Source organism: Trachypithecus francoisi, unplaced genomic scaffold (assembly GCF_009764315.1).
Source record: "Trachypithecus francoisi isolate TF-2019V2 unplaced genomic scaffold, Tfra_2.0 Lachesis_group9, whole genome shotgun sequence".
Taxonomy (NCBI): Eukaryota; Metazoa; Chordata; class Mammalia; order Primates; family Cercopithecidae; genus Trachypithecus; species Trachypithecus francoisi.
The window spans coordinates 65646902-65662194 of NW_022681474.1; the positions used below are offsets into that span (position 1 = coordinate 65646902).

The 15293-nt window shown below is 42.5% G+C and overlaps 1 protein-coding gene across 5 annotated transcripts in view; it reads left to right on the forward strand.

Annotated features, from left to right (window-relative positions):
* RUFY2 (RUN and FYVE domain containing 2) overlaps positions 1–15293 on the forward strand; it is a 62842-nt gene that overhangs the window by 34313 nt on the left and 13236 nt on the right. For all 5 annotated transcript variants that reach the window (XM_033209462.1, XM_033209461.1, XM_033209459.1 and 2 more), the window contains 2 exons: positions 10051–10180; positions 10484–10578. In XM_033209462.1, coding sequence (XP_033065353.1) covers positions 10051–10180; positions 10484–10578 — 225 coding nt within the window. The remainder of the gene's footprint in view (positions 1–10050; positions 10181–10483; positions 10579–15293) is intronic.

Here is a 15293-nt window from a genome sequence, read left to right on the forward strand (position 1 = left end):
ATGTTAGACAATGTTGTAATATGTTGTGCAACCATAAACAGAATTTAATGTTTAAATTTAATCTAATTTAGAAAACTTCATTATTCTTTTTTATTCCTGAAGCTCCAGGTTTGTGTGTGTGTGTCTGAACTGTCTTTAAACTTTTTTTTTTTCTTTTTTGATATAGGGTCTTGCTCTGTCAGCCAGGCTGGAGTGCAGTGGTGTGATCACAGCTCACTGCAGCCTTGATTTCCTGGGCTTAGTAATCTTCCCATCTCAGGCTCCTGAGTAGCTGAGACTACAGGTGCATGTCACCACACCTGGCTAATTTTTGTGTTTTTTTTTTTTTTGGTAGAGACAGGATTTTTCCATGTTGCCGAGAATGATCTTGAACTCCTGGGCTCAAGTGATTGGCCCACCTTGGCCTCCCAAAGTGCTAGAATTATAGCCGTGAGCCACCGTGCCTGGCCTCTTTTTTTTTTTTTTTTTTTTTTAAAGAGAGAGGCATCTCACTGTGTCACTGAGGCTGGAATACAGTAGTGTGATCATGGCTCATTGCAACCTCAAGCTCCTGGGCTCAAGCAATGCTCTTGCCTTTACCTCCCAAGTAGCTGGGACTATAGGCATGTGCCATCATGCCAACTAATTAAAAAACTTATTTTATTTTATTTTTTTGAGATAGGGTCTTATTTCTCTCTCACCCAGGCTGGGGTATAGTGGCGTGATCATAACTCATTGCAGCTTTGAACTCATGGGCGCAAAGGATCCTTTCGCCTCAGCCTCCTGAGTAGCTAGGATGGTAGAGCATACCACCACACCTGGCTAATTTTTATAGGGACAGGATGTTGCTATGTTGCCCAGGCTGGTCTTGAACTCCTGGCCTCAAGCAGTCCCCCTGCCGTGATCTTCCAAAGTGTTAGGATTACAGGCGTGAGCCACTGCACCTGGCCTTAAATTTTTTTTTAAAGATGAGATCTTATTATGTTGCTCAGGCTAGTCTTGAATGCCTGGCCTCAAATAATCCTCTGGCGTCAGCCTTCTGAGTAGGTGGGATTACAGGTGTGAGCCACCATGCCAAGCTCTTTAGCCATTCTTTTAGGGTATGTCTGTTGGCAATAAATTCTATTTTACCTTCATTTCTGAAGGATATTTTCATTGGGTATAGAATTCTGGGTTGGCAGTTCTTTTAGCACTGGAGTAATCTTACGCTACTTTCTCTTGGCCTTTATGGTTTTCTGATTAAAAATATACTGTCATTTGAATTGTTGTTTCTCTTTAGGCGTTAATGTCATTTCTGTCTTACTGCTTTCAAAAAAAATTTTTTTTGGGATTTAACCTATTTAGGATTTGGTCAGCTTCTTATATCTTTGTAGGTTTATGTCTTTGTCAAATTTGGGAAATTTTCAGCCATTACTTTTTCAGAGATTTTTTTTTTAGTGTCAGTTGCTTTCTCCTCCCCTTCAGAGACTCTGATACCATGAATGTTGGGTCTTTTTTTTTTTTTTTTGAGACGGAGTCTTGTTCTGTCACCAGGCTGGAGTGCTGTGGTGTGATCTCGGCTCTCTGCAACCTCCTGGATTCAAGTGGCCTCAGCCTCCTGGGTAGCTGGGACTACAGGCGCGTGCCACCATGCCCAGCTAATTTTTGTTTTTTTTGAGATGGAGTCTCAGCCTGTCACCCAGGCTGGAGTACAGTGGTGCGATCTCAGCCCACTGCAACCTCTGCTGCATGGTTCAAGCGATTCTCCTGCCTCAGCCTCCTGAGTAGTTAGAATTACAGGTGCTTGCCACCACGCCTGGCTAATTTTTTTTTTTGTATTTTTAGTAGGGACGGGGTTTCACCATCTTAGCCAGGTTGGTCTTGAATTCCTGACCTTGTGATTCACCCGCCTTGGCCTCCCAAAGTCCTGGTATTACAGGCGTGAGCCACTGCGCCTGGCCTTTTTTTATTTTTCCCCGAGATGGAGTCTCACTCTGTCACCCAGGCTGGAGTGCAGTGGCATGATCTTGGCTCACTGCAAGCTCCGCCTCCCGGGTTCATGCCATTCTCCTGCCTCAGCCTCCTTAGTAGCTGGGACTACAGGTGTCCGCCACCACACCTGGCTAACTTTTTGTATTTTTAGTAGAGACAGGGTTTCACCATGTTAGCCAGGATGGTCTCGATCTCTTGACCTCGTGATCTGCCCACCTTGGCCTCCCAAAGTGCCGGGATTACAGGCGTGAGCCACTGTGCCCAGGCGATCTTTTTTTTTTTTTTTTTTTAGTAGTCCCACAGGTTCCTGTTCAGATTGGATTATTTCTGTTGTTATATTTTCAAATTCATTCATTCTTCCCTCACCATCTTCATTCTTCTCTTGAGCCCTTTCAGCAAGATTATTGTATTTTTCAGTCCTAAGATTTCCATTTGATCTATTTTCTTTTGTTGTTTGTTTTGTTTTTGTTTAGTTTTGTGATAGGATCTTGCTGTTGACTAGGCTGTAGGGCAGTGGCATGATCATGGCTCACTGTGAACTTGAACTTCTGGACTCAAGTGATGCTTCTGCCCAAGCTTCCTAGGACTACAGGCATACACCACTATGCTTGGCTAATTTATTTTTATTTTTATTTTTTGTAGAGATGAGGGCTATGGTATGTTGTCCAGGCTGGTCTTGAACTCCTGGTCTCAAGTGATCCTCCTGTATTGAGCTCCCAAAGTGTGGGGATTATAGATGTGAGCCATGGTGCCTGGCTGGGCTCTTTTTTGTGTTTATTTCGTTTCTTCTTTCTTTCCTCATGATTTTTCAGATGTGTCTTAATTGGTAGTGGGAGCATTTTAATGGTGGCTGCTTTAAAATTCTTGACAGATAATTCCACCATCTGGAACTATGATGTTAGCATCTATTGATTGATGTTTCTCACCTAACTTGAGACCTTCCTGGGCCTTAGTATAACAGATGTTTTTCAGTCGCATCCAGGGTACTTTGGGTAGAATAGACTCTGGATTTTATATATTGTTTTGGCAGGCCTCCACTGAAACCACACTAGTAGGGGGATGTGGACAGTAACCCTTTACGTCAAATGGAGCTGGAAGCCCAAGACCATCCCAGGTGGCATGGAGTAGGGTGCCTAATAACTGCAGGGATTGAAATCTGAACCTTCCAGTCAGCTTCCACTGATACTGTGGAGAAGGGGAGTGGTGTGCCATGTTATTGTTGGTGGGTAGTGGAAGTCCAGGCTCTCCTCTTGGTTTCTGCTGAAACCATCTTGGAGGACAGAGGACGAGATGCCTCATTACCACTGGGTGGAGGTAATCTAGGCTCTCAGCTGGCTTTCACTGATACTGTTGGGGTGGTTAAGAAATGCCTTGTTAGGCCAGGCATGGTGGCTCACACCTGTAATCTCAACACTTTGGGAGGCAGAGACGGGTGGATCACCTGAGGTCAGGAGTTCGAGGCCAGCCTGGCCAACATGGTGAAACCCCGTCTCTACTAAAAACAGAAAAATTAGTGAGGCGTAGTCGCTGGTGCCTGTAATCCCAATTACTCGGGAGGCTGAGGTGAGAGAATCACTTGAACCTGGGAGGCAGAGGTTGCAGTGAGCCAAGATTGCACCACTGCACTCCTGCCTGGGTGACAGAGCAAGACTCTGTCTCAAAAAAAAAAAAAAAAGGAAAAGAAAAAAGAAATGCCTTTTTACTGCTGCGTGCAGATTCAAGTCCCAGGTTACTCTTCCATTGTTACCAGTGAGGTTGCTTGAGAGACACTTTGTTTTATTTTTTCTTTGTTTTTTCCCTTAGATCCAGGGATAGACTACATTAGTTTACTTTCTGTTTTTCTGAGACAGAGTTTTCGCTTTGTTGCCCAGGCTGGAGTGCAGTGGCGCAATCTTGACTCACTGCAACCTCTGCCTCCCGGGTTCAAGCGATTCTTGTGCCTCAGCCTCTTTAGCAGCTGGGATTACGGGCGCGTACCACCATGCCTGGCTAATGTTTTGTGGAGATGAGGTTTTGCCATGTTGGTCAGGCTGGTCTCGAGCTCCTGACCTCAGGTGACCCACCTACTTTGTCCTCCCAAAGTGATGGGGTTACAGGCATGAGCCACTGTGCCTGGCCCAGATTAGTTTACTTTCTGTTGATATAACTGGGTACCTGAGACTGGGTAATTTAAAAAGAAAACAGGCTTATTTCTTACAGTTCTGGAATCTGGGAAGTCCAAGATTGGGCAGCCACATTTGGTCATCTTCTGGTGAGGGCTTTGTGCTGCATCCTAACATGGCAGAAGACATCACAGGGCAAGAGGAGTGTACTGAGAGTCAAACTGGCTTTTGTTTATTATTTTTATTTATTATTTTTCTTATAGAGATGTGGTCTCACTATATTGCCCAGGCTAGTCTTGAACTCCTAGACTAAAGTGATCCTCCTACCTTGGCCTCCCAAAGTGCTTGGATTACAGGTGTGAGCCACCATTCCTGGCCTACCAAACTGACTTTTATAACAGACCCATTCTTGTGATAACCCATTAGACCATTAACCTGTTAATTCATTCATGAAGGCAGAGACCTCATGAGCCAATTACCTCTTAAAGGCCTCACCGGTTTTTTTTTTTTTTTTGAGACAAGGTCTGGCTCTGTTGCCCAGGCTGGAGTGCAGTGATACGATCTCAGCTTACTGCAGCCTTGACCTCCCCAGTTCAGGCAATCCTCCTGCCTCAGCACCCCTAGTAGCTGTGACTATAGGCACACACCACCACACCTGGCTAATTGTGTTTTTTGTAGAGATGAGGTTTCACCATGTTGACCAGGCTGGTCTCAAACACCTGACCTCAAGTGATCCGCTTGCCTTGGCCTCCGAGAGTGCTGGGATTACAGGCGTGAGCCACTGTGCCAGCAAGGCCTTACCTCTTAATATTGTTAAACTGGGCATTAAGTTTCAATGTGAGTTTTGAAGAGGACAAACATTCAAACCATAACAGATGCCTTATTACTGCTGGGGGTTAGGAAGGTTCAGGCTCCCACTTGGCATTTTCTGATACTACCACAGCAGGGTGCAAGAAGGTTACCTCATCATTGCCAGGCAAGAGTAGAAATCCAGGCTTCTCACTCAGCTTTTGCTGACTGAGGTTTGTTGCAGGGGCATGGGTTTTTTCTCAGATGTTTTGCTGGAATAGGGCATTTATTATCCAAAGTTTTCTGTCTTGCTAGGCTATATCCTGGCCCTTTGGCATGGGAACAGCTCTTCTTGGGGCTTTTTTTGGTCTATGCCCATTAGTATTTAATGAGTTGAGGGCTTCATCAACACCTAATCAGCTATATGTGAGACAAAAAGAAACCTGAGGTAGCTCATCAACATGTTGTTTGATTCCTGGAGTTCCTAGCTGATCAAACATCTTCTCTTTACTTTCTGAAGTCTTCTTTTGTTGTTGTTGTTTTGAGGTGGAGTTTCACTCTTGTCACCTAGGCTGGAGTGCAATGGTGTGATCTCGGCTCACTGCAACCTCTGCCTCCCGGGTTCAAGCTTTTCTCCTGCCTCAGCCTCCCAAGTAGCTGGGATTACAGGCATGTGCCACTATGCTTGGCTAATTTTGTATTTTTAGTAGAGACGGGGTTTCTCCATGTTGGCCAGGCAGGTCTTGAACTCCCAACCTCGGGTGATCCGCCTATCTGGGCCTCCCAAAGTGCTGGGATTACAGGCGTGAGCCACTGTGCTTGGCCTTGGAGACTCTCTTATGTATGTTTTACATATAATGTCCAGAGTTTTTAACTGTACTTAGTTGGAGGGATAGGGAATAATGTGCTTACTTCATCTTTTCCAGAATCAGAATTCTGTACTCCATTTAAATCTACCACAAATATAATAATTTGAGGAATTTGAGGAATTAATATGTAGAATTCCCTGGCTTTAGGCCAGGGAATATTACTGTGGTTAAAAACCTACAGGCTGAGCCTGGTGGCTCACGCCTGTAATCCTAGAACTTTTGAGAGGCTGAGGCAGGTGGATCACGAGGTCAGGAGTTCGAGACCAGCCTAACATGGTAAAACCCCTTCTCTACTAAAAATTTTTTTTTTTTTTTTTTTTTTTGAGGCGGAGTCTCGCTCTGTCGCCTGGACTGGAGTGCAGTGGCCGGATCTCAGCTCACTGCAAGCTCCGCCCCCTGGGTTTACGCCATTCTCCTGCCTCAGCCTCCGGAGTAGCTGGGACTACAGGCGCCCGCCACCTCGCCCGGCTAGTTTTTGTATTTTTAGTAGAGATGGGGTTTCACCGAGTTAGCCAGGAAGTTCTCGATCTCCTGACCTCGTGATCCGCCCGTCTCGGCCTCCCAAAGTGCTGGGATTACAGGCTTGAGCCACCGCGCCCGGCCTCTACTAAAAATTTTTTAAAAATTAGCCAGTCGTGGTGGCGGGTGCCTGTAATCCCAGCTACTCAGAAGGCTGAGGCAGAAGAATCGCTTGAACCCGGGAGGCGGAAGTTGCAGTGTGTCGAGGTCGCGCCACTACACTCCAGCCTAGGCGACAGAGCAAGACTCCGTCTCAAAAAAAAAAAAAAAAAAAAAAAAGAAAAGAAAATCCATATTATTTCTACACTGTGAAAACTGTGAAACTGAAATCCACTCCCAAAGCCAAAAGCAGGGCCGGGCGTGGTGGCACATGGTTGTAATCCCAGCACTTTAGGAGACTGAGGCGAGAGAATTGCTTGACGCCAGGAGTTTAAGACCAGCCTGAGCAACATAATGAGACGCTGTCCCTACAAAAAGAAAGAAAGAAAGAAAAAATTAGCTGAGTGTTGTGGCACACACCTGTAGCCCCAGCTGCTCGGCAGGCTGAGGCAAAAGGATTGCTTGAGCCCAGGAGTTCAAGGTTGCTGTGATTGTGCCACTAAACTTCAGCCTGCTGGGTGACAGAGTGAGTTCTTGTCTCTAAAAACAAAAACCCCAAAACATTCAGAAAAAAAAAATTCCTCTTAATTTTAAGTTACAAGGAGCATTTAAGTCATCAGATTTATTAATGGTGCCCTGGGTTTGTTGTGTAAGTCTCTGTGCCTTGTCAAATGAAGCACATGAAGAACACGACTGGGATACTTGGCCCTTCAGTAGAATAGTCTTGAAACTCTGGTACTCTGTACTGAATTACCTTTCTAGTGTTTGACAAAAGCATGGGTAAGACAATCTGATATTCTGCAGTAATGCAACTTATTCTGTAGTGATAACCCAATTTTTTTTTTTTTTTTTTTTGGTCACCCGGGCTGGAGTGCAGTGGCACGATCTCAGCTCATTGCAACCTCCACCTCCTGGGTGCAAGCAATTCTCATGCTTCAGCCTCCCGAGTAGATGAGATTCCAGGCACCCGCCACCATGCCCAGATAGTTTTTGTGTTTTTGGTAGAGACAGGGTTTCACCATGTTGGCCAGGCTGGTCTCGAATTCCTGACCTTGTGATCTGCCTATCTCAGCCTCCCAAAGTGCTGGGATTACAGGCATGAACCATATATATATATATTTTAGAGTCTCACTCTGTTGCCTAGGCTGGAGTGCAGTGGTGCGATTTTAGCTCACTGCAACCCCTGCCTCCAAGGTTCAAGCAATTCTCGTGCTTCAGCCTCCTGAATAGCTGGGATTAAATGTGTGTGCCACCACGCCTGGCTAATTTTTGTATTTTTAGTACAGACAGGGTATCACCATGTTGGCCAGGCTGTTCTCGGAACTCCTGACCTCAGGTGATCCGCCTGCCTCGGCCTCCTAAAGTGCTGGAGTTACAGGCATGAGCCACTGTACCCAGCCTGAAAAGTTTTTCTAAGTTTATTGTTTAGTTTAAAATTTTGATTATAGTGGTTTTTATTTAGACATTTTAATTCTTTATGTACTTACATCTCCTTTTTCTTTTTCTTTTTTTTTGAGATGGAGTCTTGCTCTGTCACCCAGGCTGGAGTGCAGTGGTGAGATCTTGGCTTACTGCAACCTCCGCCTCCCAGGTCCAAGCGATTCTCCTGCCTCAGCCTCCCAAGTAGTAGAATTACAGGCGGACACCAGCACACCCGGCTAAATTTTGTATTTTTAGTAGAGATGGGGTTTCACCATGTTGGGCAGGCTGGTCTTGAACTCCTGGCCTCAAGAGATCTGCCCGCTTTGGCCTCCCAAAATTTTGGGATTACAGGCATGAGCCACCATGCCTGGTACAGCTTCCTTTTTTCCTTTTATGGTTTTTGCCTTCAGTATTCAACATGTATTCTGACAATATATGTATATAACTTAAAAACAAAAATTTCCTTTGCTTTTTCATTCACTTTTTTTCTGATTCTGGATGATGAGGCCATTCAACAGGGTACTGTGTGCTTTGGTTACTTCAGTGTTTGTAACATACACAGTAAGTTGTCACATTATGTAACATACACAGTAAATCCTCACTTAATGTCATTGACAGGTTCTTGGAAACTCTGACTGAGTGAAATGATGCTAAATGAAACCAGTTTTATCATAGGCTACTTGATATGAAGAAGAGTTAAGTTTCTACTGCATAATTATTTTCACAAAAAATCACTAAATTGCTAACTAAAGACCTTCTGGTCTTCTAGTATTAAATATTGAAATAAACGTGAGTTATACATACATTTAAGGAAAGATGAATAAAAACGAGTAAGCTCATTCTTTGCCCAGTTATTACAGTTCAGGCTCACTGATGGCCGGCGCCTATCCTGGCAAGTTGGGCACCCAGTGGGAACCAGTCTTCCACAGGACACTATTCCATCACAGGATGTACCCAAACACACCCACACTCAGGCTGGGACAATGTAGATAATGCCAGTTCATCTAATGTGCACATCTTTGGGATCTGGGAGGAAACTGGAGTACCTGGAGAAGACTTACACAGACATGGAGAGAATGTGCAGGCTTCACACAGACAGTGGCCCCAGTGGGAATCAGTTTTTTTTTCTTGTCAATGTTGTAAGGAAATAACAGTTGAAGAGATGCTGTTCAAATTTTAAATTTGTAGTAAAATAGTATTTATCGATAATTTGTAAATTCCATTTTCAGGTACTCTTCTCCTCAACCTGAATTACAAAATCTAAAATTTATTCCACTGGAAAATATATGGCTGTATATGAGGAAATAAAAACTAATCTAAATATTAACACAAAAATATTAAAATAATGTACTCAACATTATAATGTTGCAATTAAAATATAAAGTATTAGTAACCGTAGTATTGTTAGTAGATAAATGCCTCACTTGTTATAACTGTTTATGAGGAATAATCATGGAAGTGATTTGTGTTCTTTTTTTAGTCAGCTTAAAATGTGGAAATTCAACTATGTTTGCTTTGCCAGCTAGCACCTTTAGAATAATTCAGGAGTTTTGGTGGCAGGCCTATAGTCTCAGATGCTGAGAGACTGAGGTGGGAGGATCACTTGAGCCCAGGAGTTGAGTCCAGCCTGGCAACATAGCAAGACCCTGTCTCAAAAAAAAAAAAAAAAAAAAAAAAGAAGAAGAAGAAGAAGAAGATTGCAGGAATGCTTTCAGAATTGACATTTCCAGGCAGTGTGGACTTTCCCCCAATGTCTGCTTGGTTTTAGGTCTTTCATGTAATTGCTCAGCTTCCAACAGTAATTTGCAAATTAGCACTCTGCAACAGGGCTGATTTTGCTGTTACTGAAGTTAAACTGATTTAGCAATTGCTATAATTCTTATATTGGAATAAAGTTTTTTGTAAAATTTTTCACATGGCATAGAAGTGTAAGACAATTAGAATCTTACATTCCTCCTCTTAGTTCTATTCCCAAGATGTAACCAGTTTTAATATTATGGTGTTTGCCTTTCCAAGGCATTTTCTATGCTTATGCAATATTTATGTCTATGGAATTAATTAATGATGTAAATGGTTTAGCAAGTATTGTTTCATGGCTGGCAAATGAGTCAATATTTTGTGATTGGAAAACCCTGTGCTGCTGAACTTGTTTACCAAAAAATATTTGTGAAAGAAAATGTCTGAAAAATGCATTACAAAGGCCAAAGTAGTAAACCAAAAGGGTGATTTTAGTAAAGAATACGTAACAACTGTCATGTGAGAAATAGCACTGAGCTTCTGTGTGTTATTTGTCATTCAAGGGTGCAACTGGAAACTGACTTGAAGATTGAGAAGGAGTGGAGGCAGACTTTGCAAGAAGATCTTCAAAAGGAGAAAGATGCCTTATCTCATCTTAGAAATGAGACTCAACAAATCGTTAGTCTTAAAAAAGTAAATAGTGGTAAAACTTTAAAAATTCTATCTTGACAAATGTTAACTTATTTAAAAAGATAAATTATAATTTACATTATACCAAGGAAATGGATATACTAGTCATCTTAAAAAATATCAGTGAAGAGATTAAGTAAACGGAAAATAGTTGATACATACAGCAGTTAGGAAAGAGCTTTGGACACAATTTGTTTCTTTTAAAAAGCTAAAGGATGTTTGTTTCTGATTAATGGTATATATACAATCTGGAGTTTCTTGTTTCTTTCTTTTAAATTGCATTTTCTGTCTTTTATTGTTCTGAAGGAGTTCCTTAACCTCCAGGATGAAAATCAGCAGTTGAAAAAAATATATCATGAACAAGAGCAAGCTCTTCAAGAACTCGGCAACAAACTTAGCGAGTAATTTCTTTTTTCCTTCAACTAAGTAGTCATTAATGACTTTTATAAAAGATATAAGTATGCCAGATCTATTAGGCAGAAAAGTTTAAATACAGGAAAGATATGAACTAGGCAGGGCGTGGTGGCTCACGCCTGTAATCCCAGCACTATGTAATTCTGGGCCAAGGCGGGCGGACCATGAGATCAGGAGTTCAAGACCAGACTCGCCAATATGGTGAAACCCTGTCTTTACTAAAAATACAAAAATTAGCTGCTTGTGGTGGCGTGTGCATGTACTCCTAGCTACTTGGGAGGCTGAGGCACAAAAATCACTTGAACCCAGGAGGTGGAGGTTGCAGTGAGCTGACTCCAGCCTGGCGACAGAGCAAGACTCTGTCTCAAAAGAAAAAAAAAAAAAGAGAAAGATATGAACTATTAAACAAAACAAAAACTATAAAGATTTAAAAATGAGACTAGACTAGAGAGATTATATTTAAAGTTTTACTCATTTTAGTAGACTTAGCTTTGAATATTTCCCAACAGATGAAAACTAACACTCTTGTTCAATTTCTTCAATATCAGAGAATTCAGAAGTTATTAATATATTTTTCTCAGAAAAACAGAAGCTGAGGTTTCAAAATATCCAGGGAGCTGTCTTTCAGATTGTTTTGAGAAGAAGCCAGCATCATGAGAAGTAGAGGTGGTTTCATGCCTGCTGGAGACAGGGCTTAACTTCATACAGTTTGGCTTTGTTGAAGTAAAATGTCATTGGGATCCTGTAAAGACAAGATGGAGAAATGGTGTTCTGCCTTTCTCACATTTCCTTTTTTTTTTTCAAAGACAGGGTCTCGCCTAGGCTGGAGTGTAGTGGTACAATCATAACTCACTGCAGCCTTGACCTCCTAGGCTCAAGCAACCCTTTCACCTTTCAGCTTACCAAGTAGCTGAGACTACAGGCATGCACCATCATGCCCTACTAATTTTTATTTTTTATAGAGATGGGTGGGGTCTTGCATGTTGCCCAGGCTGGTCTCAAACTCCTGACCTCAAGCAATCTTCCCACCTCAGCCTCCCAAAATGCTGGGATCACAGGTGTGAGTCACTGTTCCCAGCCACATTTTCCTTTATTTCCCCATGGTCTGTGTTTTGGGGTAGCAGCTTTGTGCCTGATTGAACATACTACCAGATATTTGGAATAAGCTCAAGAAGGTTTAATTTAGTATTGAATGTACCACTGCCACATTTAAAAAGTATAGTCACTTTAATTTTTTTAAATTTATTTTTATTTGTTTTGAAACAAGTCTTTCTCTCAAGTTGCCCAGGCTGGAGTGCAGTGACGCAGTCACAGCTCACTGCATCCTTGATCTCTCAGGCTCAGGCTGTTTTCTTATCTCAAGCCTCTGGAGTAGCTGGGACCACAGACGCACACCACCTTGCCTGGCTAATTTTTTTTTTTTATTTTTTGTAGAGTTAGGATCTTGCTATGTTGCCCAGGCTGGTCTTGAACTCCTGGGCTCAAGACATCATCCCGCCTCAACCTCTCAGAGTGCTGAGATTACAGGTGTGAGCTACTGTGCCCAGCCCACTTTTTTAAATACGGAAAAGTAAAAATAAGAAAGCTACAATGTCTCATAATCTCATCACCGATATAAATCTCTTTGATGTTTTATATGATTAGAACATTCAAATAGCACAAAAAGGTTTAAGATAAAAAAGCAAGTACTTCCCTTCTCCTGAGTATTAATCCCCAAAGTTTAGCTAACCTCAAACAATTCTATATGTAACCATCTTGTCATTGATTTAGATAGAATTAGTTATATGGACATATATGTCATTTGTATATATTCAGTTAAGTAGAAATCATACTAGAATGGAGACTTAGTTGCTAAAGGTGGGATTCCATTAAGAGATAATGCAACCAGTTTCCAAGGACATAAGAAGGAGTAATTCATTAGAACCACAAAAGGAAATATTAGATCTCAAAAAGATAAAGCTGTTTTTGTCTTTACAGCTTTTCAAAGAACAATTTGCATTGTGGTTCTGATAAGCAAGATTTCAATTCCAATCTAGTGTCTATTTATTGAGCACTTTGAGGCAGACCCTGTGCAAAGTGCTTATTACCTTATTTTCCATTTATTTGTTGACAGACACTGAGCTTCTACTATGTGCCAGGCACTGTACTAAGTGCTAGACACTCAACAGTGAGCAATCCTCCCAATAAAAAATAAACATCTTTGCATTTACTAAGCTCATAATGGTTTAATATTAAAACAATGGAATAGTAAACCTAGGAATATGTGTTACTTTTCACCCATTCCCCAACTAATACTTTTCTGTGTGTGTGTGAGAGAGAGTTTTGCTCTTGTCACCCAGGCTGGAATGCAGTGGTGCTATCTCAACTCACTGCAACCTCTGCCTCCTGGGTTCAAGTGATTCTTCTGCCCCAGCCTCCTGAGTAGCTGGGATTACAGGTGCCTGCCACCACACCTGGCTAATTTTTAGTAGAGATAGCATTATTACCATGTTGGCCAGGCTAGTCTTGAACTCCTGACCTCAGGTGATCTGCCCACCTTGGCCTCCCAAAGTGCTGGGATTACAGGCATGAGCCACCATGCCCAGCCCCTCACTTCGTACTTAATAGAGACTTTATAGTTGTATTACAGGCATGATCATATAAATGTCTAGCTGTTGCCTTTATTTATTTATTTATTTATTTATTTGAGGCAGGGTCTCACCCTGTCACCCAGGCTGGAGTGCAGTCGTGTGATCTGGGCTCACTGCAACCTCTACTTACTGGGTTTGAAAAGTGAAATATTTACTCTTACCAGCTTATTATTGAAAGGTTATTATTGTTGTTTTTTTTTTTTCTTTTCCGAGATGGAGTCTTGCTCTGTTGCCCAGGCTGGAGTGCAGTGGTGCTGTCTCGGCTCACTGCAAGCTCCACCTCCTGGGTTCACACCATTCTCCTGCCTCAGCCTCCACAGGCGCCTACCACCACACCTGGCTAATTTTTTTTGTATTTTGGTAGTAGAGATGGGATTTCATCGTTTTAGCCAGGATGGTCTTGATCTCCTGACTTCGTGATCCTCCTGCCTTGGCCTCCCAAACTGCCGGGATTACAGGCGTGAGCCACTGTGCCTGGCCTGAAAGATTATTTTTTTAAAAAATTAAATAGAGACAGAGTCTCACTGTGTTGCCTAAGGCTGGTCTCAAACTCCTGGCCTCAAGCAGTCCTCTCGCTTTGGCTTCCAAAAGCATTAATATTACAGGTGTCAGCCACTACATCCAACTTGAAGGATTCTTTTTTACATTTTTATTTATATATTTTATATGGAGGTGGGGTCTCACTCTGTTGCCCAGGCTGGTCTCAAACTCCTGGGCTCAAATGATCCTCTTGCCTCCTCAGCTTCACAAAGTGTTGGGATTACAGGTGTGAGCCACCACACGTGGCCTGAAGAATTCTTATAAAAAGATAGATTTGGGCCAGGTGCTGTGGCTCACGCCCGTAATCCCAGAACTTTAGGAGGCTGAGGTGGGCAGATCACTTGAGGTCAGGAGTTTGAGGGCAGCCTGGCCAACATGGCGAAACCCCATCTCTACTAAAAATACAAAAATTAGACGGGCATGGTGGCATGTGCCTGTAGTCCCAGCTACTTCGGAGGCTGAGACAGGAGAATATGTATATATGTATACACATGCATACATATATACATATACGTATATACATGTATATACGTATATGTATGTATTTCTTTTCAGGCTTATTTTCATTTCCTTAATTATTAAATTAGACAGTCTACTGTAATTATACAGAAGAATGGTAATTACTCAGAAGAATAGTCAATGTTTAAAGCCTTCCAAGTCTATCTTTTTTTTTGGAGACAGAGTTGCTCTGTCACCTAGGCTGGAGTGCAGTGGCGCAATCTTGGCTCACTGCAACCTCCGCCTCCCGGGTTCAAGCAATTCTCCTGTCTCAGCCTCCTGAGTAGCTGGTACTACTACTATATTTATTTATATATACGTATATATGTAAATATATACGTATAAGTATATACATATATATACAAAATCTCCTGCCTCAGCCTCCCGAGTAGCTGGGATTACAGATGTGCACCACCACACCTGGCTAATTTTGTATTTTTAGTAGAAGTGGGATTTCACGATGTTGATCAGGCTAGTCTCGAACTCCTGATCTCAAGTGATCCACCCACCTTGGCCTCCCAAAGTGCTGGGATTACAGGTGTGAGCCACCTGGGAGAAGTGTATTCTTGTACATTATGTATGCCTGGCTGAGAAGGTATTCTTGTACATTATGGTTATTGGAATTGTAGTTGATGCTCCTTTCTTTAGGACACTTAGGCAATATGTATCATAGAGAGGCTTTTTTGAGTCCATATTTATGAATAAGGGCATTTAAATCAGAAATCTATCAATACCAGTAAATTTTCCTAAAAAAGTATTTCCCAGGCCGGGCATGAGACCGAGTGTCGCTCTGTCATCCAGGCTGGCATGCAGTGGCATGATCTTGGCTCACTGCAACCTCTGCCTCCTGGATTCAAGTGTTTCTCCTGCCTCAGCCTCCAGAGTAGCTGGGATTACAGGTGTGTGCCATCACTCCCGGGTAATTTTGTGTTTTTAGTAGAGACAGGGTTTTACCATGTTGGCTAGGCTGATCTCGAACTCCTGACCTCAGGTTATCCGCCTGCCTTGGCCTCCCAAAGTGCTGGAATTACAGG